Genomic DNA, 24,934 nt, shown 5'->3' with positions numbered 1-24,934 from the left:
TTCTTTTCTTTAAGATCCTTGCTCTGTGAACTTTGAAAAATAATCTGATTAAAATAAAACACTTTAGAAGTACATTGAGGGAAGAATTAATGGAATTTGTTTTCTGTAATTCCTGTTAATAAGGTTGACCTTACAGGGAGGTTTGCAGTGCTTTTTATACTATTGTGCTTTTCTTTTCATTGATCTTGTGACTGTCCTTTCCCCACTGTGCTATTTCTAAAAGTAATAGTAGCAACAGCAGCAACTGATTATGGGAAATGCTGTCTGTTAGATGGTAATAAGAAATAAAGAAGAAAATAACTTGCACTGGGGATTTGGTATGTCTATTTGGTTTGTGGTTCTCCTCTGAAGACGTCACAGGAATTTTTGATATACTGGTTTTGTCCAGTTTGACCAGAGATTCCTCCAGCTTACCCTACTGAAATATTATGTTGGTATTTTTCTTTCCTTTTTTTCCCTTAATAATAGCTATGAAAATGTGCAATCCCTTCACAGAATGTCCTAGAATTTGATTTTTGTCCCAAGGGATCCCCTACAAAAATAGCTTCCAACTAATTCTTTCTGCTTTATTAGTAGACACTAATTCCCTCAAGTTTAGTAGCTTTAATATATCCTTGTGAGGATATTAACTTATGAGATGTACAAAAGAATTGATGTACAAGTCCATTAAGTAAGAAAATTCACAGGACTGCGGCCTCTACACAATGAGTTGCAAGAAGTCTTTCTATAAAGAAGCCTAGTGCTGGTCAGTAAACCCACCCAACATCCTCTTTCCCTTTCGTCTCCTACCCTGGGGAAATGGCAATGCCCACGCTCAATTATGTGGCCTGCTTTTTCCCAGCCCACTTGTCTCGCATTTTTCAGCTGTCCCATCGCCTTTGTCAGCGCAGTAACCTATTCAGTGCTTTGACAGTTATGTGATGCTCGTTGGCCTAATTCTGCCACACATTCTCAGAGCTCCCTGGGAAGACGGAACGTAGGAGAAACTGTTCCACAGCACTGCAGCTGCGGGTGAGCAAATGTACACAGCCCCACAAGAAAGGCTTCAGTTAGCACATATACTCGAACACTTACACAATTTTATATTCTGTTTGTTTCAGGATTGTGTTGTAATTATTTGAAAATTACAGTATTTTCAGTTGTCCTTGCTGCACTGCATCCTTTCCCAAACTTCCTTTTTTGCTCGTTTTATCAAATAGGAACAAAGCTTAAGAGAACCGAAGGTACACACATACACATTAAGTAAACTGATCTACAAGGACTTCTTTTCTTCTTCCTCTATTTCATTTGTCCCCAGTTGTAGTTGATATGATTGAAGTCTAAAGCTTTTTGTGGTACTTTCGTTTCTTCACAGTGTCCCTCATGGTACTTTTCAGACTGCAGTTATCACTGCAATCTCTCTCGAGTACAATTTAGTTATCGGATGCACAGATAAGTGTTACCTCCTATAAACTTAACCTAAGGTAGGAGGTGGAAAGTCATCCTAAATCAAGTGTCCCTTCAAATCTATCATATTCTGTGATAGTATATTTCTAAGAATTTATTCACTACCACTTTCAAGTGTTGGTTGGTGGGATTTAAGCTAATTCCTATGGCACAGTTTTTTCAGGGTGAATCAGGAAGCTGTTCTAGAATCAGGGATGTGACAAACATGGCTTTTTCCCATCCATCTATTGTGCACCCTGTAGCAGTGCTTATTGGTCTGTTGTGTAACTTGTGTGTGATTGCTGATACACATTCTTACCTCCTTTCCCTTGTGCATGCTCCCTGGCAAGTCCCAGGTACCCGCTGGAGGGTCAGGCTTTGTGGTACACCTTCATGCAGTGCCTTCAGCGTAGCAGTCGAGCCCAAGGAGCGTCTGCTGCCACAGGCGGTGACTTGTCTTCTAGTCACTGCCATATTAAACACTGGCTGATCGTTAACTATCTAATAAGAGCTTATGGTAGGGATGTGGGAAAAAATTAGAAAAATGAAAAATATTTTTGGGGAACTGGATTTTCAGCAGTATAAATAGACAAAGGTTCACTAACTCAAGAAAGCTTGAAGCTGAAGACGAATATCTTTTCCACTGACAATTATCTTTGAAGTAATGAGGGAGAAGGTAAAGAATGAGAGCATCGACGGTTAGGGGCAGCAGTTTAAATCTCTCTTGGGAAAAGACTCCTAAGTCCCACAACATGCCTAGATCCTATGATTAATTCCTTTTCAGGATAAAATCTATATTTATGGAGGCAGCATATGTGCTTAATGCAGAATACCAAAAAAGAGAAGGAAAAAAGGGGGGGGGGGCAGCTTTTTAGCTTGGCAAGTAGCGTGTGGTTTGGCTTCCACCCAAGAGATCATAGAATCATTAAGGTTGGAAAAAACCTCCAAGATCGTCTGGTCCAACCGTCCCCCAACCACTGCTATCACCCACTAAACCATGTCTCCAAGCACCACGTCCAGCCTTTCCTTGAACACCCCCAGGGCCAGTGACTCCACCACCTCCCTGGGCAACCCGCTCCAATGCCTGACTACTCTTTCTGAGAAGAAATGTCTCCTCATTTCCAACCTTAACCTCCCCCAGGCACAACTTGAGGCCCTTCCCTCTAGTCCTATCACCAGTTATCTGCAAGAAGAGGCTGACCCCCAGCTCCCCACAACTTCCTTTCACGGAGTTGCAGAGAGCAATAAGGTCTCCCCTGGGCCTCCTCTTCTCCAGACTAAACAACCCCAGTTCCCTCAGCCGCTTCTCACAGGACTTGTGTCTCAGGCCCTTCACCGGCTTTGTAGCCCTTCTCTGGACACGTTTCAGAGCCTCAAGGTCCTTCTTGTAGTGAGGGGCCCAAAGCTGAACACAGCACTTGAGGTGTGGCCTCACCAGAGCAGAGTACAGAGGGACAATGACTTCCCTGGTCCTGCTGGCTACTATGTTCCTGATACAAGCCAGGATGCTGTTGGCCTTCTTGGTCACCTGGGCACACTGCTGGCTCATGTTCAGGCAAACGTTGACCTCCCCCTCCCCCCCAGATCCCTTTCTTCTGCACAGCTTTCAAGCCACTCTGCCACAAGCCTTTGCAAGCCATTGCATGAGGTTGTTGTGGCCAAAGAGCAGGACCCGGCACTTAGCCATGTTGAACCTCATCCCATTGGCCTCTGCCCATTGATCCAACCTGTCCAGGTCCCTCTGCAGGGCCTTCCTACCCTCTGGCAGATCGACACTTCCCCCCAACTTGGTGTCATCTGCAAACTTACTGAAGGTGCACTCAATTCCCTCATCCAAATCATCAATAAAGATATTAAAGAGGATGGGCCCCAACACTGACCCTGTGGGAACGCCACTCATGATTTTTGTCAGCTGGATTTAAGTCCATGCGCCACCACTGTGGGCCTGGCCAAAATGTAACAAGATGTCTGATACCACACAGCACATAAGTGTATGAAGTTCCTGTAATCATAAAACAGCTTGAAGGTTAAGTAAATCAAAAAGACTCTCTTCTTAATTACTGTGATAAATTCTTATGCAAAAAATCTCTTATGTGTTCTGGAAATTCAAAGAAACAACTCCTGAGTGATTGATCACTGTTACTGTTGTTTGCAGTGCCTCCAAAGCCAATTCATCTGCAGAAGGTATCACCTGTTACATACCAAACCCCTAGGCATAAAGCTTTATCAAGTCAGAAGCCAAGAATGGAGGAAGATACACCTACCCCTGTTCCTAGCGTCACAAAGGAAAAGTCCAGTAAAGTGTCAGATCTCATCCATCGTTTTGAAGGAGGCAGGTATGTGGTATAATTTTAATTCCTTTGTAGTTCTGTCATGTGTGGCTTAACATTTAAGTAGCGTGTAAATAATGTTGATGGTATGGTGGTGCTCAAAACTATCCCTGCCAGAGGAGCTGATGGCAAAACTGCATGCTTTGAAATGGGGCGAGCCAATTGTATATGTGGTCTGTACAGGGCTGTGCTTCTTCATGAGGCCCTAGTCTTAATTTTTCTTTAAAGTGAGAAGACAAACACACACACACCCCTTTCAACATTTTTAAAAACATCCTGAAAAATACAATGATTTGAAATAAGTGCTGATTTAAGAATGAAACTTTGGAGCAAATCCTAAATTATCTTGTTCTCACAGGAAAAAAAAATCACTTTTATAAACAAACAGAAAAACTGCAAATCCTGGTTTTCCTTTTATACTGACTTAACCTCTTCAGATCATTTATGTGGAGAGCAAACATTTTAGTGGATGCATGCTATATGAGTTACTTGTATTGATATGGCATGCATCCACTAAACTGCTTTGTAGTACTTGGTGATTTTAGTGGAATATCTTGATGTTCCTTAGTTTTTATACTGTATTTCACAGGAAACACTTGGAACTTTGAAAACCAAGAGCTAGAGTGAGCTCTACATTCATGGAATAGTTCTATTTGTGTGTCTTTTAATTGGATGCATATGACAAACATTATAAGCTCTGAAACAGGAGTTCCAAATATATCTACTCTGTACAAAGAAAGTGACTTTCCAGAAATCCCATGACAGGGAAACAGTTCAGGAAACGGTCCAGTGACAGTGGAGTGTTACAAGTTTGGGATATTACTTTCTTCTGTTTCCTCAGGATATTGATGTTTTGAAGGAGTGGCCCCTAGAGGGCTGAATGCATGATGTACAACAGGTCATGTTGTAAGGAGCCAGAGTATTAAAATTTTCATTGAAAGAATGCCTCCTCAAGATGGGGGAAATTTAATCCTTTATGCAGAAGCAGCTAAGCTATGCAAAAGGAGGTTTGTTTAGTGGAATAGAAAACATTTTAGAGCTTTGTCTGCAAGAAACTTCCATCATTAGCCACAGGCTTAATTGTGCTGCTGTCATGACAACTGCCAAAAGGTGGGAAAAAGAAACTAGTGCAGCACTAGAGGTCCTGTGAATTTTATGACTAGTTCAGGTCTCCAGTCCTGTTATCACTTTGTTTCCCAGTCTTCCTTCAGAGAATTATCCAAGTCTTTTTAACAACACAGTGTCACTAGAAAAACAGTTTTACCTCTTTGATTGTTCTTCCTAGTGGCTGTGAGCTATCAAAAAGTTCTAGAATAAAATACTTACAATAGAGCATGCTTTATTGCTTTTGTTTGGTTTTGAACTCATCTGTAAGTCTGAGCAGTTACATTTTCATTGCATCTGTGGAGGTGGAGAATAAGAGGCATATAAAAGACTTTCCATAGAATTCTGACTTTTTGCAATAAAGGCAGATGTAAAGGCATCAAAATGCACCCCCGAAGGAATTGAGCTGCCTTTTGGAATTTCTCTGTCCTTAGAAATACTGCCTTCTGTGTTATCAGCTTTTTTTTTTTTTCTTTTTCCTGAAAGAGAACTTCTTCAGTTCAATGTGTCCTCGTGCCAATGAGCTGTATGTTTGTTTTTGCTAGCCATGCCTGCTGGATTGTACAGAAATTCTTTCAATATTATGCAAATAAAGGAATCTGTGAAGAAAGCACTGGAAACTTTTTTTTTTGTAGACTTTACAGGCATTTTGTTTTGGGGAGAAGTTGAGTAGATTTTTGGCTAACGTTATTCCTAATGAAATTAGTGTACACCCAATAATACCTCTCCAGTGATAAACTCTCTTCAAATCTCTGATCTCTGCTGATGAGAAACTTTCCTAATTAGCATGCCTAATTCTGGAATGCCCTGCTGTGGCTGGGGAAGGAGTGCACGTTTTGAAAACGTGCTCAGCTCAGAGAATGTGTCTTCCATGAAGGTCAACTTCACTTGTAATTATTGGTCTTCAAATGGCTAGGTAGCATGTTCATGAATGACAAACTGATCGTCGAGTATGATAACATGTTTTCGTTAGTCTGTACAGTTCATAAACATATAGGCATGGGAGAAAGTTAATTAAGCCACTTTACTGTATGCATGCAATGGAAAAATGTCAATGAATTATAGCTAAGTTTCTCAGCATTTTGGGAGTGCTTTTTTTTTTTTAAAAAAGAAAGAATAATTTCTGCACAACAATGAGAAATGATTTAGTTCTTTTGTTATATGATGGAAGAAAATGAAGCTAGTGTAAGATATTTTTCAAGCTACTTGTATAGAAGTTCATAATATACTTATAGTATTTGTATAAACTGTCCTATAAATAAGGAGTAAACATACATAGAGAGATGAGGATGTAGTCAATCAATATAGACTCCAGGTTTTCACTAAGAAATGCATGTTATGCTTTAATGGAAAAATGCTATTCAAGTCTTGGTGGTGTGAACTTCCTAATATTAATATAGGAAGAAATGATTTGGAGGAACTGTTTATATGGTCTAACTGTCCTATTTCCCTTAATAGTTGTTTAGTTATTTTTTTCTTTTATAATGCCATGTTTAACTTTTCTCTCATCTGTGTTTTGCTTGTCTGGTGTCATAGCCCATTCAGTCCTAGTGATTTGAAGAAAGATTCCTCTGTTCTCAACATCTCTAAATCTCAAGGAAGATATGGATCAACACCATCACCTCAGCCAAAATTCCCCTCCCAACAACTGCTACAAAAACAGGGAAACAGTAATACCAACAAAACTCAGGTTGCACAGACACACACAGCCAACGGTGTACTAGCACAAGACCAGATGGAACGTGAGGACAGGAGGATACCTGACCATGGCTCTGCTGTGTCCACCCCAGTTCCAGATAATTCAATCAACAGCAGCTTAATAAATGGCGAAAGAGTAAGTACGTCCAGAGAGTCATTAGAAACTACAACTTCCTGTGAAGGACAGATACTTAACAGCTGCTACAGGACTCCAAGCGGTGATACACTGCTCCCGTCTGACAATGAAACTCTAGAAATTAATACTAACATGGAGGAAGAACCAAATGAGGAAATCAGCAAACAAGATCAACCTATAGAAACAAAGGTAAAGAGAGAAGTTGTTTCTTTCTTGCGATATTGCTGCTCTGTGTATTTTCTCTAGACTTCTATTTATAAAAGTAAGCTTCATAGGGCAGGTCAGAAAGCTGAAAATCTTCTAGTTATTTTTCCTCTAAAATTTATTACTGTAATTTATTATCTAAAATTTATTACTGTTTCCTCATTATTTAAAAAAAAAAATTATTTAAAAGTAATCAGCAAAATGTCTTAAACTACAAAAAGAGAGCTGAAAGTTTGACTGTCCAGTGGCAATTGCTTCTGAAACAATCTGTCAAAAAAAAATTGCAATTTGGAAAAATTTTCTTGGTGTTGGTAATTTTATGTTAACCTGTAAAATGACACAAAGCTAGAGCAGAGGCTGTGCCACCAAAAGGATACCAACGTTTCAAATGTGTTCAAAGAGGTTAAAAGGAGGGGTGGGAGGGGAAAGGAAAATTTTGTTCTTACATTCCCTCTTCTTCCCACCTCCTCCCCCTAAGTTAGGCATCGGAGGGTTTGAAAAAAAAAAAAAGTGAAACTGAAATATGTGTACATGTTTAGCACTAACTGTGAGGAAGGAGTTACTGGCATATACAAAATAAAATTTCATGCGTATTAAACTGAAGCAAAACAGGGCTTCAGGAAAAACTGTCAAATGGATCCTTAACTTAGATGTAGTTGTCAAATCTGGAAAGGCAGTGGCAGTCTGCTAGTTACCAGATAGAAAAGAGATTCAGAGAATACTAAATATATGCTTTGTTAGCAAGAACTATAGAACATGATGAATTTGAGCTTCCTCATAAGGAAGGTTTTAAATTATTAAGGAAAGTAAGTGGGTGGAAGAAAATCTGTCTTAGAAAAATTAATTGCTGAGAAAATTTGTGAAATTTCCCCTTTTAAATGTTTGATTATGCAGTTTGCCTTCTTGTACAGAAGCATTCATGGCCAGTGAACATCATCAATAGTTTCAGTCAATCTTTGCTCTGTGTGAGTCACTGCAGAGGGTCTGGGCTGGCACCTTCTGAGCCCTGCTCTTCTCCACAGAACTAAAGGGGAGAGCGGCTAGCTGAACATCCCGTTGTGTGTTGCTGAGCACTGCTAAATCTGTTCTCCAGTTGTCATGTGTACACCTGCATGAGCCAACTACAAAAATTCAGGGAGATTGTGGAGCTGGAAATGCAGGACTACATAGCTTTGGACTGCATATCAGTGTCTTCAGAGAATCATAGAATGATTTGGGTTTGAAAGAACCTTAAAGATTATCTAGTTCTGAACCCCTGCTATGGACAGGGGCACCTCCCACCAGACCAGGTTGCCCAAAGCCCCATCCAGCCTGGCCTTGAACAGTTCCAGGGGTAGGGCAGCCACAGCTTCTCTGAGCAACCTGTTCCAGTGCCTCACCAACCTCATAGTAAAGAATTTCTTCCTAATATCTAATCTAAACCTACCCTCTTTTAGGTTAAAACCATTACCTGTTGTCTTATCACTACAATTCCTGATAAAGCGTCCCTCCCTCTCTCTCTTCTATAAGCCTCCTTTAAGTACTGGAAGGCTGCTATAAGGTTCTTCTGGAGCCCTCTCTCCTCCAGGCTGAACAACCCCATCTCTCTCAGCCTGTTTTCATAGGAGTGGTGCTCCAGATCATTCTCATGGCCCTCCTCTGGACTCACTCCAACTGGTCCCTGTCTTTCCTATGCTGGAGGCCCCACCCTACTCCAGGTGGGGTCTCAGATCAGCAGAGTAAATGGGGTGAATCACCTCTGTTGACCTGCTGGCCACACTTCTTTCAATGCAGTCCAGGAAACAATTGGCTTTCTGGGCTGCAAGCACACATTGCCATCTCATATTCAGGTTTTCAGCCACTACTACCCCCAAGTCCTTCTGTGTAGGGCTGCTCTCAATGCAGCCGTCCCCCAGCCAGTATTCATGTTTGGGGTTGCCCTGACCCAAGTGGAGGACCTTGCACTTGGCCTTGAACTCTCAAGCCTGTCCAGATCCCTCTGGACAGCATCCCTGCCTTCTTTGGTGTTAACTACACCACTCAGCTTGGTGTCATCCACAAACTTTCTGAGGGCGCACTCAATCCCACTATCCATGTTGCTGACAGATATGTTTAATAATACAGTCCCAATACAGACCCCTGAGGGGCACCACTTCTTGCTGGTCTCCACCTGGACGTTGAGCCGTTGACAGCAACTCTTTGAATGTGACCATCCATACAAGTCCTTACCCGCTGAGTTGTCCATTTGTCAAATCCATACCTCTCTATGTTAGAGACAAGAATGCTGTATGGGACAACATCAAATGCTTTGTACAATTTAAGGTGGATGATATCAGTAGCTCTTCCATTAACCCCTAATGCTGTACCCCTGTTGTAGAAGGCCACCAAATTTATCAGGCACAATTTGCTCTTAGTGAAGCCATGCTGGCTGTCACCAGTCACCTGTCCGTTTTCCATGTGCATTAACAGAGCTTCCAGGAGGATCTGCTCCATGAACTTCTTATACAATTACTTTGCTGTTTTCATTTACAAAACAGCAGCATCTCTCCAAGCCCTTGAATTAGGTTAACTAGGGATCCTGTATGTACCTGCTGAGGATAAATTCTGTATCTAGGAAAGATGGGACACAAATTTACATGTATTACAGGGTCGTGCCAAGAAGGTGCTAGTATGTGGGTTGGGGTTTTTTTGTTTGTTTTTTGTGTTGTTTTGTTTGGGCAATTTGTTTTTGCTACTAATGATTAAAAGTAATTTTCATGTAAACATAAATCTGATAGTGATTCGGGGTGCCTTTAACATGCCACACCTTTCATTATGTTTCTGTCTTATGATCGGTAATGCCTGCTTCCCTTCTTTGTGCCAATAAAGTGCTGAATGCTCCGTGGGCAATGCTAAGCTTGAATCCAAGTTGTGCAGTAAGGTGCTGGCAGGATTTTTCAGGAAAAGGCAGAGATGGGAAGCATTTACGTTGTCATATCCAGGAAGGAACTGAGCAAATGGTTGGAGAAAATGTGATTGGGAGCAATCTCATTAAAGTGTCTTTGACCTGCTGGGTGACCAACAAAAGTTATCTGGCCTGTATTGACCAAGAGCCCAAGTGCGAGGCTGTTACTAGATGTACTGTTTGTTGATGTTAGAAGGGTAAAAAACAAAACAAAACCAACCACAGAACAAGCCCATGTAGGATAACTCTTAAGACAGCGTCAGTGGAGAACTGGATCTATAAAAACTGAATTGGATGATAACAGCACTTTCTGAGATACCAGTACGCTTGTGGTGCAAGAACATCCTCTTTAATGATGTTAAGAAGCATATCTACCATAGATTGATCTGAGGGCCATACTTTACAAAATAAAACACTAATTTAGATTAGGGTAATGCAATCTATAGATTGAAATGAAATTGAGTTTGAAGTGGCTGCTGCCATGCCATCTGGAGTATAGGAGGGGAGGGTGCTGAGGAACAAGAGAGGTCTGATAGAGCTCTAAGCTCTTACTGTGTCCAAGTAGGCATTGGAAAGAAACAAGAGCATTTAGGCAGGTTGTAGATTTTACTAAGCACCCTTATTGTCAGTAAAAGATCTTAAAACTGAGATGCAGTTGAGTTGAAGTTGCACTTCACTGAGTAACAGCACCTTTCTGTTCTTTTTAATTAAGCAAGCATGTGTGTAGGTAAAATTGAGTGAAAGCAAATAGGAGTAGATGCATGCAAGTCATAGACAAATTTTAAATTATGCATCTGATACTTATTTTGGTAGCAATGTGAATGAAGTTTCTCGTCTCCTGTATGCCATACTTCCTAATTCAGGGAAGGCTGGTGCAGCCTCACTTTGAGTACTAGTTGCAGTGCCAGACACCACAGTTTATAAGGACATAAAACTATTAGTGTGTGTCCAGAGGAGGACTACGAAGATGATGAGGGGTCTGGAGGACAAGATGTATGAGGAGCAGCTGAGGCCCCATGGTTTGTTCAGCCCATAGCAGAGCAGGCCGAGGGGAGGCCGCATGGCGGCCTGCAGCTCCCTCACGAGGGGAGCGGAGGGGCAGGCGCTGAGCTCTGCTCTCTGGGGACAGCGACAGGACCCGAGGGAATGGCATGGAGCTGGGACAGGGGAAGATCAGGCTGGATGTTAGGAAAAGATTCAAGAAGCATTTGGACAACAGACGTATGGTCTGATTTTTTGGTGGTCCTGTGTGGGGCCAAGAATTGGACTTGATGATCCTTATGGGTCACTTCCAACTTGGGATATTCTATGATTCTTTAAGTCCACTGCTGGAAAGGGTGAATTAAACCAGGGAATGGTACAAAACCGAAGCAGAAACTGGTTTTTAGACCTGGAAGAGAAAGCTTACTTAGAAGTAATGGTGCTCTTACATTTTCTACCCCACCTCCTCATCACTGTAGGTCTGACTAAAGTCAAATTCTTGCAGGTTCTGGAAAAGTTTAGGTGAAACTAACTAAATTCGACAGTGATCTGAGACTTTTTCCCCAAATGAGCAGACCACAGTATGTATTATTTCTCTTATTTATTTACTGTATTAGTCTGAAAGTCACAAACCACAAATACCACAAGGAAAAAGATGATTGAAAGTTAAGTTTCCTGCCTTGCAGCAGAAGCACCTTCTGTCATAAAATTTGTTTTTTCTAAAATGCGGAGGCTGAATAGTACAAGAACATCCCAATCAATTAGCTTCCTGAATAACATCTTGTGAGAAATCTGCTACTGGAGTTAACTGCAGGCAAGAAGACAAATGCTTCTGTATTTGTTGTGAGATTTGGTAGGGAATGGGGATATTGACTGCATGCATGCCATAGATGGAGAAGAATCCATTGCACATCTTTATTAAAGTATTTACTTGATAGCTCCTTTTAATGGCCATGCTGGGGGCTCTGGTGTTTCAGATGCAAAACCTGGTGGAGGTCATGTGTTTCTAAAGGTAAGGTGAAGGATTGATTTAAATAGGGTGAAACTTTTGTGCTATGTTAACTTTCTGCCAAGAAACGTTTAACTGTTGCAATTCTTGAGTAACAGAGAAAGTAAAATCCTGGTTCTACATTTTATGTTCTTCTTTAGCAGCAGTAAATCATGAACAAAGCTGTATATCTTTAGTACCCAATATAAATATGTGTAAATCCTCTTGAAGAATTGCCTTTTTAGGGTTAGTAGGATCTTCGCTGCTTATCTTGGTTACTATGCAAGAAACTCACAGATCACTTTCATAATAAACTGTTGCGTAGAGTTAATTTGTCAGAAGGTGGTGGTAATATTCAATAGCTCATGGAAAATTTAGTGTTTAACTTGATTTCAGAAACTAACTCAAGAGATTAAATGAAATCTTAAATTCTCATGGAGATTTACATTTATTTTCCCAATACTCACAGAACAAAGCTTCAGATCAAGAACCAGCCATGACACAGATGGTTTTAGGAAAGGAAAAACCCACTCTCTTACTTTACACCAAACTCAGCATTTAAATCAAACAATCAATATCACACAATGTAGATTGAATGAGTTTTGCTTATATTTTACATCTCTCACCATATCTGTGTTTCTCAATATATTATTGCAAAGCCTGTGGGGTAAGGGCTGTGCTGTGATAGGAGTGAATCATAAACTGCATCACTATCGTGTTGGTAGGTATAGTTTTCTTGACAGGAGATGGTACTTGGGAGATGGTATAAAGTCATCTTTAAATTAGTGCAATCTGTGCAGGTTTTGCACAAGATGCAAAGAATTCATATCCTCAGCAGCATTTTTCGTACCTCATCTAAATTTGAGAGTTCAATTTAGGTAGAAATTATTTGCTTTCATAGAATGGTTTGGGTTGGAAGGGACCTTAAAGATCATCTAGTTCCAAGCCCCCTGCCATGGGCAGGGACACCTTCCACTAGACCAGGTTGCTCAAAGCCTCATCCAGTCTGTCCTTGAACACTTCCAGGGATGGGGCATCCACAACTTTAAGGTCTTAAGCATCCATAGTAATTATATGGATGCGCAACTTTGTACTAAAGAATAGGCAGCTAAGCCCAGGTGAAATATGTAATTTAAAAATCCTATCTAGAGATACAGGTTTGCAGTCCTGCCTGCATGAACTTTGTCAGATGGTTGGATAGAATGGAAAGTATGGTTTGCTTGAAATTAATAATTTTTAAATACTTTTAGCTAATAACTTATCCAACCAGAAAATATCTGTTTCAGGTCATTAGAAAGGTCAGTTTAAAGATATGTCACAAAACTGTCTAATTTGCAATTTTCAAAGGTTAGTTTTTGGAGGACAAATTGAACTGAGAGTTCAGTTCATCTGCAACCATTAGAACAGTAAAGTTTTAATCAACTTTATCCTTTCATTTGGAAAAGAGTAATGCATTCTTTTAAATTAGGTGTTTAAAAAAAATGCTTTGGTATTTTTGATATGGTTGCATTCTGCTTTACAGTAGATCTCAGGAACTTAATGTTACCTTACGCTTCTGATATTTTGATCAACGGTTGAAATTCAGCCTCTAGTTGAATATTCTCTGTATATCACTAACCATTCCTGGTTGTTTTTATATTTTGAGTTGCCTTCTGTTTAGGGTCATCTCATAAGTTTGAAAGGTTCTCCCCAAATCATTGAGCTGTGCTTGAAGTGAGTGGAGTATGTATTCCAGGTATACTTTGTAGTAAATTTTTATCTCAATCTGTTTTGTTAACTGCAGAGAATCCAATGTAAATGCTGAATTACTAAAAGCATAAAGAAGTCCTATGAGATACAGAAAATACTTCCAGTAAAAGTGTGTCCAGTTCTTTCATTTCTTGTGTCTTATTATCTTGCTTGGGAAAAGAGATATGTGCATTTATGGTTATATGCTGTGAAAATAAACCTTGACTTGTAACTTGAAACAGACTTAAAATTCCCTTCCACTGTTAATGATTAGATATATTCATCAGATTCATCAACACTGAAGTTCTCAGAAGTTGAATACTAACATCATGTTTTTCTTTATTTTTTTTTAAGTTTCTTTGAATATTTTTTTCCCCATTTATCTCTACAAGGTATTTCTTGAACAGCTCCAATAACTAACAGCTATGTCATTCTAACTGTCATAAGGTATTTTTCAGTATTTATTTCCAAATAATGTTGCAAGACTTACTTTGCTATTCGGAATAGCCCCATGCAGGGCTGCAGACCCTGTGCCTCTTCTGCTCTGCCTGCCCTGAGCCCATAGCTGTATCCACTCCAAACAGCAGGTGGGTGCCCAAGCTGAGGGCAGAGGTGCAGCAGAGGCTTCACACATCGCTTCTACTTGGCACAATGATGAATCTTTTTATCAAATGTAAAACTTGAGAACTATGGAACTGGACTTGTTTCACCCCCTGCATTCAGGACAAGTGGCAGTCATTTCCATCAAAAAAAAACTCAACAGGAGATGGATGCCACTACTAGCAAAATAGCCTGTGACCTGTTGTTTCCAACAGGAAGGAAGCTGGAGTTGACCTCATTGAAACCAGGTGTTTTTCTTCAGATAGGATGCTGGAAGGGCACAGAAGTGGGAGAATGAGAAGGGAGAGGGATGGAGCTAGCAGGAGAAAACACAGTTGGGAGTTTTTCTAAAATGTGGACAAATATTGAGATGTTGCAGTGGGAATCTGAAGACTTCCATAAAAGAAAAATAGCAATACAGTTTTCTGTTATTCTTGCACTGATCTAACCCTGTAGGTGAATGTTCGTATGCTAGAATAAGAACGTGCCACTGTGATTAAAAGAGAACTCATCCGTGGTGTGTGTTTTCCCACACAGAAGATTCCTGAGTCAGGTAGTGACTGTAGAAAGGAGACCGAGGTTCAAAAATTATGACGATGTGTGAGGGAGGTACTGAAAGGATGGAAAAGCTGAGGGGTAAAAGGGTTTTGTCCTGGCTCAGGGGTGAGGATTGAATGCTTTTTCTGAATTGCTCATTTTGTATATTTTTTGAGTCTGCTGTGCATGATTTTTCTCTCACCTAATTAGTTCACATAATCTTCTGAGAACTGTAAATCGATTCTGTAGCAGTGCTTCAGGGAGATAGTGGGTTTTAGCAAAAAATAACAATCAAACAAAAAACCAAAAACCTGAAACATACATACATGCAGAGGAGCCAGTAGCCTCCATGGTTTTGTGCCTCAAGCAAGTCCACGTGTAAAATTCCTTGCAAATGACTGCACTAAACAGCATGTTGGAGCTATAACTGCAAATCCTTTAGCTCTCTGCAGTGTCTCTTGACAGCACTTAAAATGCTGTTCTGTAGGTTACTGTGGTTGCTATGTGGATTGAAACATTTAATGAACAGCTTTGAAGTCACTATTGAAAGCCTGTATTTAGGGAGGGAACTTGCTATGTAGCAGTGTGGCTGTTAACTCTGAAGATCAGAGTTGAAATGAGTTCAGATCTGGAATACTTGCTGAATACTGAAAGGTGAAAAAAATGACTGTTGTCCTTTACATGAAAGCTCTGTACTTCATTACTCACTATTCTGCGAACAATCTTTATAAATAAATGTACTTGCAAATGTTTATCTTGCAGAAAGCAGTATGCAGTTTGAAATCAGAAATAACTGTTTCAAGATCTCTCTACTTATTTACTTATTTTTAAGTATTTCTACAATTTGTCTAGAAAATTCCCACTGTCCTATAAGCTCTATTTGGACATACACTGCCACTTACATAGTCAGATTCAGATAGATTCAGATGTCATTAAACACAAACACTTTTCAACATGACTGCTAAATCTAGAAGAAAATCTTGTAGTGGAAGAGTCATTTTGTTGAATTTGACACTTGTGAGCATGAGGCATTTCCCTAACATTTTAGTATTTTAGAAGGGTGCACTTTCATTATTTTGAAACAACTCAGAATTTTATATTCTAGCATACTAAATTTAATATTGAAATTTGAACAAACATTTTAGGTTATATTTAGCAGAAGAATCAAAAATATGTTTTGTGGAATGAAAAACTTTAAAGTGAAAATTTTCCTTGAGAAGTAAAAATGGCTTGTGTAAAGAGCTAATGAGGTAGCACTCTAATTGCAGCCAGCAATGCATCAGCAATGAGTGTATCGATGAACATAAAACATTTTGCATGGTATTTTTCAACAGTTCTGGTATGCAAAGAACAGTCAGTTCAAATAACTTTCCAAATGGGGGCGGGGGAGAACACCAACTAATTCCATCTGTTACGTTTTACTCTGCAAATGAGTTCTTCCAGTGCTGAAAGGTTGGTGGTACTTGATTACCAGGATGTGAGCTGTTCAGTAGGGAGTTTGGGCTTTGGCAAAGATCCCTGTGCAAACTGAGAAATACTAAATAGTTTAGGCTTTGACTTTCGCTGTGGAGCTGTTTGGTTATTATTTTTTTTAATCCTCCTCTGACTTTTATATTTGTTGGTTGAACTGGTAGAAAGCTTGTATTTTCCAAAATAGGGTGATTATTACAAAATGTGAAACTTGGTTTTCAGATACTTTTTGGACTCTGAGGTAATCATAGGTAATCACATATGCTTTTGAATAATTTTTTTAAAGCATTGTTATGTTTCCTTCGGTATTCTAAGGGCTCTTCTCTTCTCCCTCAGGAGACAGATGAACAGAAACGTCACAAAATTGCCAGTGAACTTCTGCAAACAGAAAAAGCCTATGTTAGCCGACTTGACCTCCTAGATCGGGTATGTTTCTCTTTAAATTGTTTTTATTTTCTTGCCATTAATTCACTTGAATGGCTGTGTGTGTGTGTGTGTGTGTGCGTATTATGTAAAGGAGATGGTATGCTTTTTATATTTTGCTGACCTTTCCAGTCAGTCATCTGTGGTTGCTGCATAACTTTGCCATTTTTTCTAATTTAAGAACACTGCGCTTTTAAAAAACGCTTTAGAATTTTGTGGCTATTAATGCAGTATCTTGTGTGTGCATGTAGACTTCAACATAAGCAGTAGATGTGCAAAATCTGTACTAGCAGCCAATCCAACAAAGGGGATGAATAATGTTGTCCTCACTCATTTCTTGCTGCTGTTGGACAAGAAAGAGTATCATTTTATAATACTGATATTGCTTGCCCACGAGCAAATTAGTAAATCTTTCAGGTTTGAGCTGTATGAACAGCATTTCTCTTCAGTGCTGAAGAACCTAGGAAGATGCCCATTGTAAACTGTATATGCCCTACTTTTCTATTAAACATTTAGACCAAACTCTGTTAAAGTGAACAAAAATTCCTCTCTGCAAGGGAAGGGTTGAGTTCTTGTGCTCTGTAGAATCAAACTGATGTTTCTTAATGCGGAAGTCTGGGAAGGGTTGTTATGCTTCTAAATAGGGTTAAAAAGTAAGTAACCTTTATAGTTTCCAAAAGAAATTTCTCAAAATTCTCTAATTGTCCTATCAGAGATGGAGCAAAGTAAGTCTATTTTAAATAGTAAGTGAAAGCGTATGGCTTTTTTGTGTTTCTTTTAAGACAGTTTATCTGTCTCAGCTGGGATTATCAAAATTTCTGTCTTCAGACTCTTTATTTCCCCCAAAACCCATACCTAAGCTTCTGAAGCCCTTTCTAGGGAGATGCAGTCTGCTCCTGTTCACCTGTGGGAGAGAGACATGGACCATACATTCCTGTAAACACTGGTTCATGTGGTGTGCATATTAACAGCTGCATGTCTCTAGTCAGTTTGTAGCTATGTCTAATCAGATATAGACCACTGATGGGGAGATTTTTATTATTATTATTTTTAAGAGACTACTGTAGTATTAAATAGCCCAATCAGAACTGGGACCATTTTGCACTTTAAATGTTATTTGGGGAATATTCAGTCTTCCAGTCAACGTCAATTTTAAAAAGTATAAGCGGCTACAGCATACATATAATCATAGAATGGCTTTGGGTTGGAAGAGACCTTAAAGATCATCTCGTTCCAACCCCCCTGCGATAGGCAGGGTTTCCACTCACTAGATCAGGTTTCTCAGGGCCTCATCTAACCTGGTCTTGAGCACCTCCAGGGATGGGGCATACAGGTGGTTGAGCTAATGGTAATCAGCCATCATGCTCACTGGAGAGAAAATGAGAGTGAACAACACAACTGGAGGACTGGGAAAGCTAAGATCTAACTCTTAAAATGCTCAGAATGCTTGCACTCAGACCAGAGTGGTTCTACTTTGGTTTGGCTTTCCTTATGTCTGTTCAGCCTGCAGCTCTTTTTCTGTCTCAAAAGAAAAAAAAATGGGGTGTAAGGGGAAGAGTAGCTTTTAACTTTTGATGAGGGAAAGATAATAAATAATTTTTAGATAATGAAAGATAATAAATTATTTTTGTAATTACCTGCCTATGTTACTGAAATATTATTCTTGCCCTCGTTGGTGTAGGAGGAGGTGGATGAGTCTTCATCCAGTGATAAAAGGCTAATAGGTTTTGGGTTCTTCTATATTGCAGGTATTTTACTCCAGACTCCTTGAAGAAGCCAACAGAGGTTCCTTTCCAGCTGAAGTGATTAACAAAATATTTTCTAATATATCATCAATAAATGCATTCCACAGTAAATTCTTACTTCCAGAACTTGAGAAAAGAATGCAAGAATGGTAAGAGGTGATTCACTGGTTAATAATCTGCTAAAATAGCATCTCTAGGAACTGTTACAGGCTTGAAGTAGGGAAGGTGCATTCATAATTAAGTGCTCCAGTCCCAGGAAGCACTGTGGGTAGGAGAACATCTGCTCTTCCACACTCTTCATGAGGAACTGACTCAGCAGAGGATTCGCATCCCTTGTTCAAACTAAAGGACATCTATCTCACTGAAGCTAGTGAGATTGCTCATGATTAAATGCTTTGCTGAATTAGAGGTTCACACTAAAATTATGTGCTACCTGACTAATTCATTGCACATAATACAAAATTGAGATAAATATGCACATACAATAAAATTGAGATATATAACATATATATGTTTTGTGCTGCCTTTGTAGCACAGTAATGAAAATAGAATTGTTCAGTTGGAAGGGACCTTCGAAGATCATCTAGTCCAATAGCCTGATCAATTCCGGGCTAATGAAAAGTTAAAGTATATTAATGAGGGCATTATCCAAATGCCTCTAGAACACTGACAGGCACAGGGCATCAACCACCTCTCTTGGAAGCCTGTTAGAGTGTTTGACAGCCCTCATGGTAAAGAAAATTTTCCTTACGTCCAGTATGAACATCCCCTGTTGCAGCTTTGTCCTGTTCCCTTGCATTTTATCATTGGTCTCCAGAACAGTAACCTTTGCCTGCTCATAGCTTGAACGGGCATATGCTTCACTGTGTAAAAAACTGGCTGGGTGGCTAGGCCCAAAGAGTTGTGGTGAATGGAGTTAAATCCATTTGGCAGCTGGTCACTAGTGGTGTCCCCCAGGACTCAATACTGGGGCCAGTTCTCTTCAATATTTTTATTAATGATCTGTACAAGGGGATCAAGTGCACCCTCAGTAAGTTTGCAGATGACACCAAACTAGGCTCAAGTGTTGATCTGCATGAGGGTAGGAGGGCTCTGCAGGGTGATATGGATAGGCTGGACCGATGGGCCGAGGCAAACTGTATGGGGTTCAACATGGCTAAGTGCTGAGTCCTGCACCTGGGGCACAACAACCCCATTAAACACAGTAGGCTGGGGGGAAAAGTTGCTGGAAGACTGCCTGGTGGAAAAGGATGTGGGGGTTTTGATCAGTAGCCAGCTGAATATGAGCCGGCAGTGTGCTCAGGTGGCAAAGAAGGCCAATGGTATCCTGGCATGTATCAGAAATAGTGGGGCCAGCAGGACTGAGGAAGTGTTTTTCCCTCAGTACTCAGCTCTGGTGAGTTTTGGGTGAGTACTCAGCTCTGTGTTCAGTTTTGGGCCCCTCACTACAAGAAAGACGTCAAGGCCCTGGAGCATGTCCAGAGAAGGGCTATGAAGCTGGCGAAGGGTCTAGAGAACAAGTCTTATGAGGAACAGCTGAGGGAAAAAGCCCAGAGACAAGGAGGCTCAGAGAAGTTTTCCACTCTCTAAAACTACCTCAAAGGAGGTTGTAGCAAGGTGGAAGCTGGTCTCTTCTCCCAAGCAACAAGCAATAGGACAAGAGGAAATGGCCTCAAATTGCACAAGGGGAAGTTGGGTTGGATATTATGAAAAATGTCTTCACTGAAAGGGTTGTGAAGCGTTGGAACAGGCTGCCCAGGGAAGTGGTTGCATCACCATCCCTGGAGGTATTTAAAAGACACATGGATGTGGCGCTTAGGGACATGGTTTAGTGGTAGACAGACTTTGCAGTGCTAGGTTAGTAGTTGGAGTTGATGGAGGTCTTTTCCAGCCTAAATGATCCTATGTACTATTGTGCGGTATCTTTGTCCTGTCTTGATGTATGGGATTCTGGAGATGCTATGGAGATGCTCAAATACATGTCTATTTCTGGTCTATCTTATTAAACTGACCAAAAAATAAATAAATTCCAATTTATTGCTGCTCCCCTACCCTTTTTAGGAAAAGGGGACACCTCATTAAAAAAAAATAAAATTATATTGTTTTGACCCATTGTTTCATTCTTTTTTTTCTTTTTTTTACCTCAGCACCTTTTTGGCTCCTGTATTGCATGTTATCTAGAGTTTATTCTACTGTTTATCCAGATATCCTTTCCAGTTACATATTCATATATGACCTTAATTGTCAAAAAAATCACACAAAAATTAAGAAATAGTACCTTCTTGTGATGTGAAAAAATCTCTGACCACACAAAGGTTGATCTAGATAACAAGGTCTATGTCTTCTGACTCTGTAAGATAATTCCTCTTTAAAATGATAATTCTTTAAAATAGAATGTTTACTGTGCACAAATTGTGGTAGTCCTGTACAATCTGTTATGCAAGAAAGTAAATAGAACCTGAGCATCATGAAATACGACAGAGTTTAAACCTTAATCATATATTTCTTGCAGAATAACCTCATAAGGTTAAATTTGTCGTCTTCTGATCAATTGAAAAATCTGATAGGAAATAACCCATAGATTAAAATAGAGTGTATACATATGAAAAGTTGAGTTTAACTTATTATAATGGTGCTTAAAAAGCAGCACACACTACATTATGTCAGTGCTGTGTATATTTGAAATGAAATTTGTGATGAACTCTGAAGATCTTGCTGTAGACACATTATAGAACACAGGAGATGGGTTGCACTACCTTATGTATTTGCAAAATGCTACATTGCACACGAATGACGTGTGTATAGTTAATAGCTTCTGAGGTTTAAAAGTTCTTTTTGCAGATGAGCTATGAATATTGGTGCAAAACTACTAAGTTGCATTGCAAGCAACTGCTTGGAAACAACCTCTGTGCTGTATGTGAGGCAGCTTGTTTAAATGTCCTTTAAAAATTATGCTTTGGGAAGGAGTTAGAAGAAGAATGGGTGCAGCTGAAGACAATGATCTCTGATCATTGCTGGGAGTAATATCAGGCATAGTTTTCTCTGCCCATCACCAGGTTCTGAATTTGTCTGCCACAACAGACTCTGCCAAATACAGTTTGCTTTCCTCAGCAGTCTCTTGATAGAAAATACTGAAATATTGGTACTTGTATGCACTTCTAAAAATTCCCATAAAAAAAAAGACACTTTCCCTAAGTTGTGGTTGGTTTCGAATACTTGAAGTAAAAATACATAGTTTTTGAAACCGGGAAAGCAGAGCAGAACCAGATTCTGTTTTGGAAGAAAAGGCAGTGTGTACCTAAACTTATCTGGTGGAAATGAAGTTGTCTGGTAATGGCATTTTGAAGGAGCTGAGCAACAGCTGGAGTTGACTATCTCTTTTACAACATATGGCTTGAAAATAGTGCAATATAGTTCCCATGAAAAAAACGAAACAGAGCATACCAGCAATTTCAAGTCAAAATACCAATCTAAATCTGTCTTTTTGTACCCAAGGATGACCAATAGCAGATAGCTGGGGAAGCATATAAGAACATGGTGTGATATCTTCTCTAGTTTTTTTGTTGTCGTTTGTTTGTTTTGTTCTTTTGTGGACAAATTATTTCACTCTTTCAACACAAAATTTTAGACTAGCATTCTTGGGCAATTTCAGAGCTGACCTATTTGTGTGATTTTGCTTTGAAACTTCAACTTTCAATTTTGTTGGATGCCTGTTAGCTTGTATATCAGAAAAGAGACCAAGCAGTTGTTCTGTAATCACCTTGTCTGTGTTAATTTTTACAGACTTTTGCTTGGCTTCCTTTCAATCGTAACAGTTTTAAATACAAATCACGATTAGCAAGTCAGCTATTTCATGCTCCAGTTTTTTAGAAGGCTTAGGTGAATACCGTTGTGGTCTGATAACACCAAAATAGGAAGTGTTTCTGTACCTACAGAACAATGCTAAGTCCTATTTCTTGAGCTATATAACAGTGCCCTCTTTGTTTCCTGATAACAATGCACTGCTGATTTGGGTCTATGGTAATAGTTCTCTTTTTCCAATCTGTCTATCCACAAGAACAGTAACAGCCCTAGACCTGATGTCATTTAGTATACTTTCCTGTTTTTGCTTATGGTGTGTCGCGTTTAAATATGTGAAGAAGAAGATATCTATACTTAAAAGCTGATCATGGGAAGATGCCGTTCTAAGAAGGTTCTGCTTTCTCTGAGTCCCTGTCTTTCAATAGCTCTTCGTGCTATGTGGACCTTGTCTAACCTACCTGAAATAAATAATTTGTTTTCACGGCCTGAATCTTTGGACATAGAAGAAAAAAGTAAAAGTGAAAAGTAGTGAAAGTTTTGAATCTTCATAGTCAGTGACAATGCAGTGCTCTGTGTAAATGAGCAGTCATAGGTATCAAAGGAGCAGGCATAGCAAATGGTTCCCACTTTTAAAAGTTTTGATATTTTCTTGTAATGTCTTTCTAGTAATAGTTATGAAACATGAAGAAGTATTCATTTTTTTATACAAATTGGCGTAGATACAAAGGATTGCCACAGTCTTTTCTGCTTTAAGCTTTTAATGGCAAAATCTCATCATCAGTTTCATCATCACTTACCTGTGAACTTTAGCAGAAAAACCTTAAAGTCTGTTGTGCTTTTTTTCTTTTCCAGGTGACATTTAGAAATGAATTCACATTTATTTCAGTGCTGTTAGAATTGACATGATTTGCATTTTATTTTCAGCTTAAAAATATTCTGCTACATTGTGTTAAAATGACAACCTAGAGAAATAGAATTCAGTGAATTTGGTGGCTATTTGTTTTGAATCGCTAGCTTGCATTTGAAAGTGTGCTTGAATATAGAGACTGGTGGAGCAAATACCTGAATAAAGGCTGGAGAGCCTCAGTGATTTCAGAGACTAGCTTCTCACCCCATCTTGTCCCCTTCTCTGGTTACAAGGTCCAGTGGTAGCTCTGCCAGGTTTTGCACAGGTTGTGTCTTCTGCTCCCCTGGGCACAGCTGCAGCTGGGCCAGTCCTGCCAGTATTTGGTATTCAGGTAACTGTTCCTTGCTGCACAGCTTTTTGCTTGGAACAGGAGTGTTTTAGAGTAGCTTTTGGAAAATATTGCTTCACTTCAGGCCACTACTGCACTGTTGATTTCTGACTTTTAGAAACATAGAATTGTAGAATGGTTTGGGTTGGAAAGGCCCTTAAAGATCAAATTGTTCATCTCCCTTGCCATAGGTAGGGACACCTCCTGCTAGACCAGGTTGCTCAAAGCCCCATCCAACCTGCCCTTGAAGTCTAGAGATACTAAGTTTCTGAAAGTCCTGAATGCATGTATTTATATAGAGCATGGAAGGAGAGCTCTGTGGTATGGATTTAGTCCTCAAATAAAAGGACTGAATAGCTATTTAGAGGGTAAAGTGTGGTCAAAAGAATATAATGTAGCTGTAAGGAGCTGCAAATAAAATAGATTAGGCTATGTTTTGTAAACATCGAGTCCCAAGGTTTTCATTATAGAAAGTTTTTCTTTCTTTAGTGCTCTACATGATCTGTAATGCTTACACATCACCAGAGAGGGTGCAAACAATCTTTTAATTCAGGTCAGTTTTAATGGTTTTGTTGGAACTCTACATGAGATGATCCCAAGCAGAATGATACTCTTCTCTTCAAATACTTGGAACTGTTTGATAACCTTGCGCAACTTTTCCTTCCTGTTTGCTCTCAGATTCTGTCCTTTTACTTTACAGGACTGATACCCCCAGAATTGGAGACATTCTGCAGAAGTTAGCTCCTTTCCTCAAGATGTATGGAGAGTATGTGAAGAATTTTGATAATGCAATGGAATTGGTAAAAACATGGACTGAACGGTCACCTCAATTCAAATTAATTATTCAAGAAATTCAGGTAATTGGAGAATAACGTAGATCTCCAAGTAATACTGGCATATATAAAAATGTATAGGTTTGTGGGTGAAAAAAGTATTAAGTAGAAAATTACATATTGAATCCTTTAGACCTAAGGGTTGCTTTTATCCAGATCGTGTTGCCTTCTGTTTCTCCTTCTTCCTTCATGTGTGCACAAACACCCACACAAATCCAAACTTTCCACTGCAGCATAGAGGACCTATGTATAAAGGTTGAAACATGAAAAGACTAAAAAATACTACATTTTGTCATAGACACCAAAAACAAATAAATAAATAAAATGATGTATTACTACAACTGTAGGTCCTTGCACTGAATCCATAAACATTTTGTTGGCTCATGCCATGCTGTTATGCAGAACAATAAACTTTGGATGTAAATCTGAAATACTAAAATGCTGAGCCACAAAAGGGAAAAGAAGTTAACAGCAGCACATCATTCTTCGCAAAAGTGTGTTTTATACCCTATAGTGCTCCCTGTAGGTTTCTGTGTGAATGGCAAGTATGTATCTTCCTCCTGCAGACTTTTCATCTAGAAATAGGGTAAGATATTTCTGCTTAAAATTTATTGCAGAGTAGGGCATTCCGATTCTAAGCCAAGGAAGGCAACTGTTTGTACTTCAATGTAATTGTTTAATTATGTATAAGATCGTGGAAACGAGCATATATCTTAAAATGTTTTTTTGGGGGGTGGGGTGAGGTACATTATGTATAAAACTCAGAGGAAGCA

The 24,934-nt window shown here is 39.5% G+C and overlaps 1 protein-coding gene across 11 annotated transcripts in view; it reads left to right on the top strand.

Annotated features, from left to right (window-relative positions):
• FGD4 (FYVE, RhoGEF and PH domain containing 4) overlaps positions 1–24,934 on the top strand; it is a 115,019-nt gene that overhangs the window by 74,584 nt on the left and 15,501 nt on the right. For all 11 annotated transcript variants that reach the window (XM_080553513.1, XM_080553516.1, XM_080553522.1 and 8 more), the window contains 5 exons: positions 3,581–3,761; positions 6,396–6,882; positions 16,461–16,550; positions 18,296–18,441; positions 24,029–24,185. In XM_080553513.1, the coding sequence (XP_080409639.1) occupies positions 3,581–3,761; positions 6,396–6,882; positions 16,461–16,550; positions 18,296–18,441; positions 24,029–24,185 (1,061 nt within the window). The remainder of the gene's footprint in view (positions 1–3,580; positions 3,762–6,395; positions 6,883–16,460; positions 16,551–18,295; positions 18,442–24,028; positions 24,186–24,934) is intronic.

This window comes from Anser brachyrhynchus (genome assembly GCF_964034855.1).
Source record: "Anser brachyrhynchus genome assembly, chromosome: 1".
Classification (NCBI taxonomy): domain Eukaryota; kingdom Metazoa; phylum Chordata; class Aves; order Anseriformes; family Anatidae; genus Anser; species Anser brachyrhynchus.
Note: the sequence above shows the minus strand (reverse complement) of the source record. Positions and strands in the feature narration are given on the sequence as shown.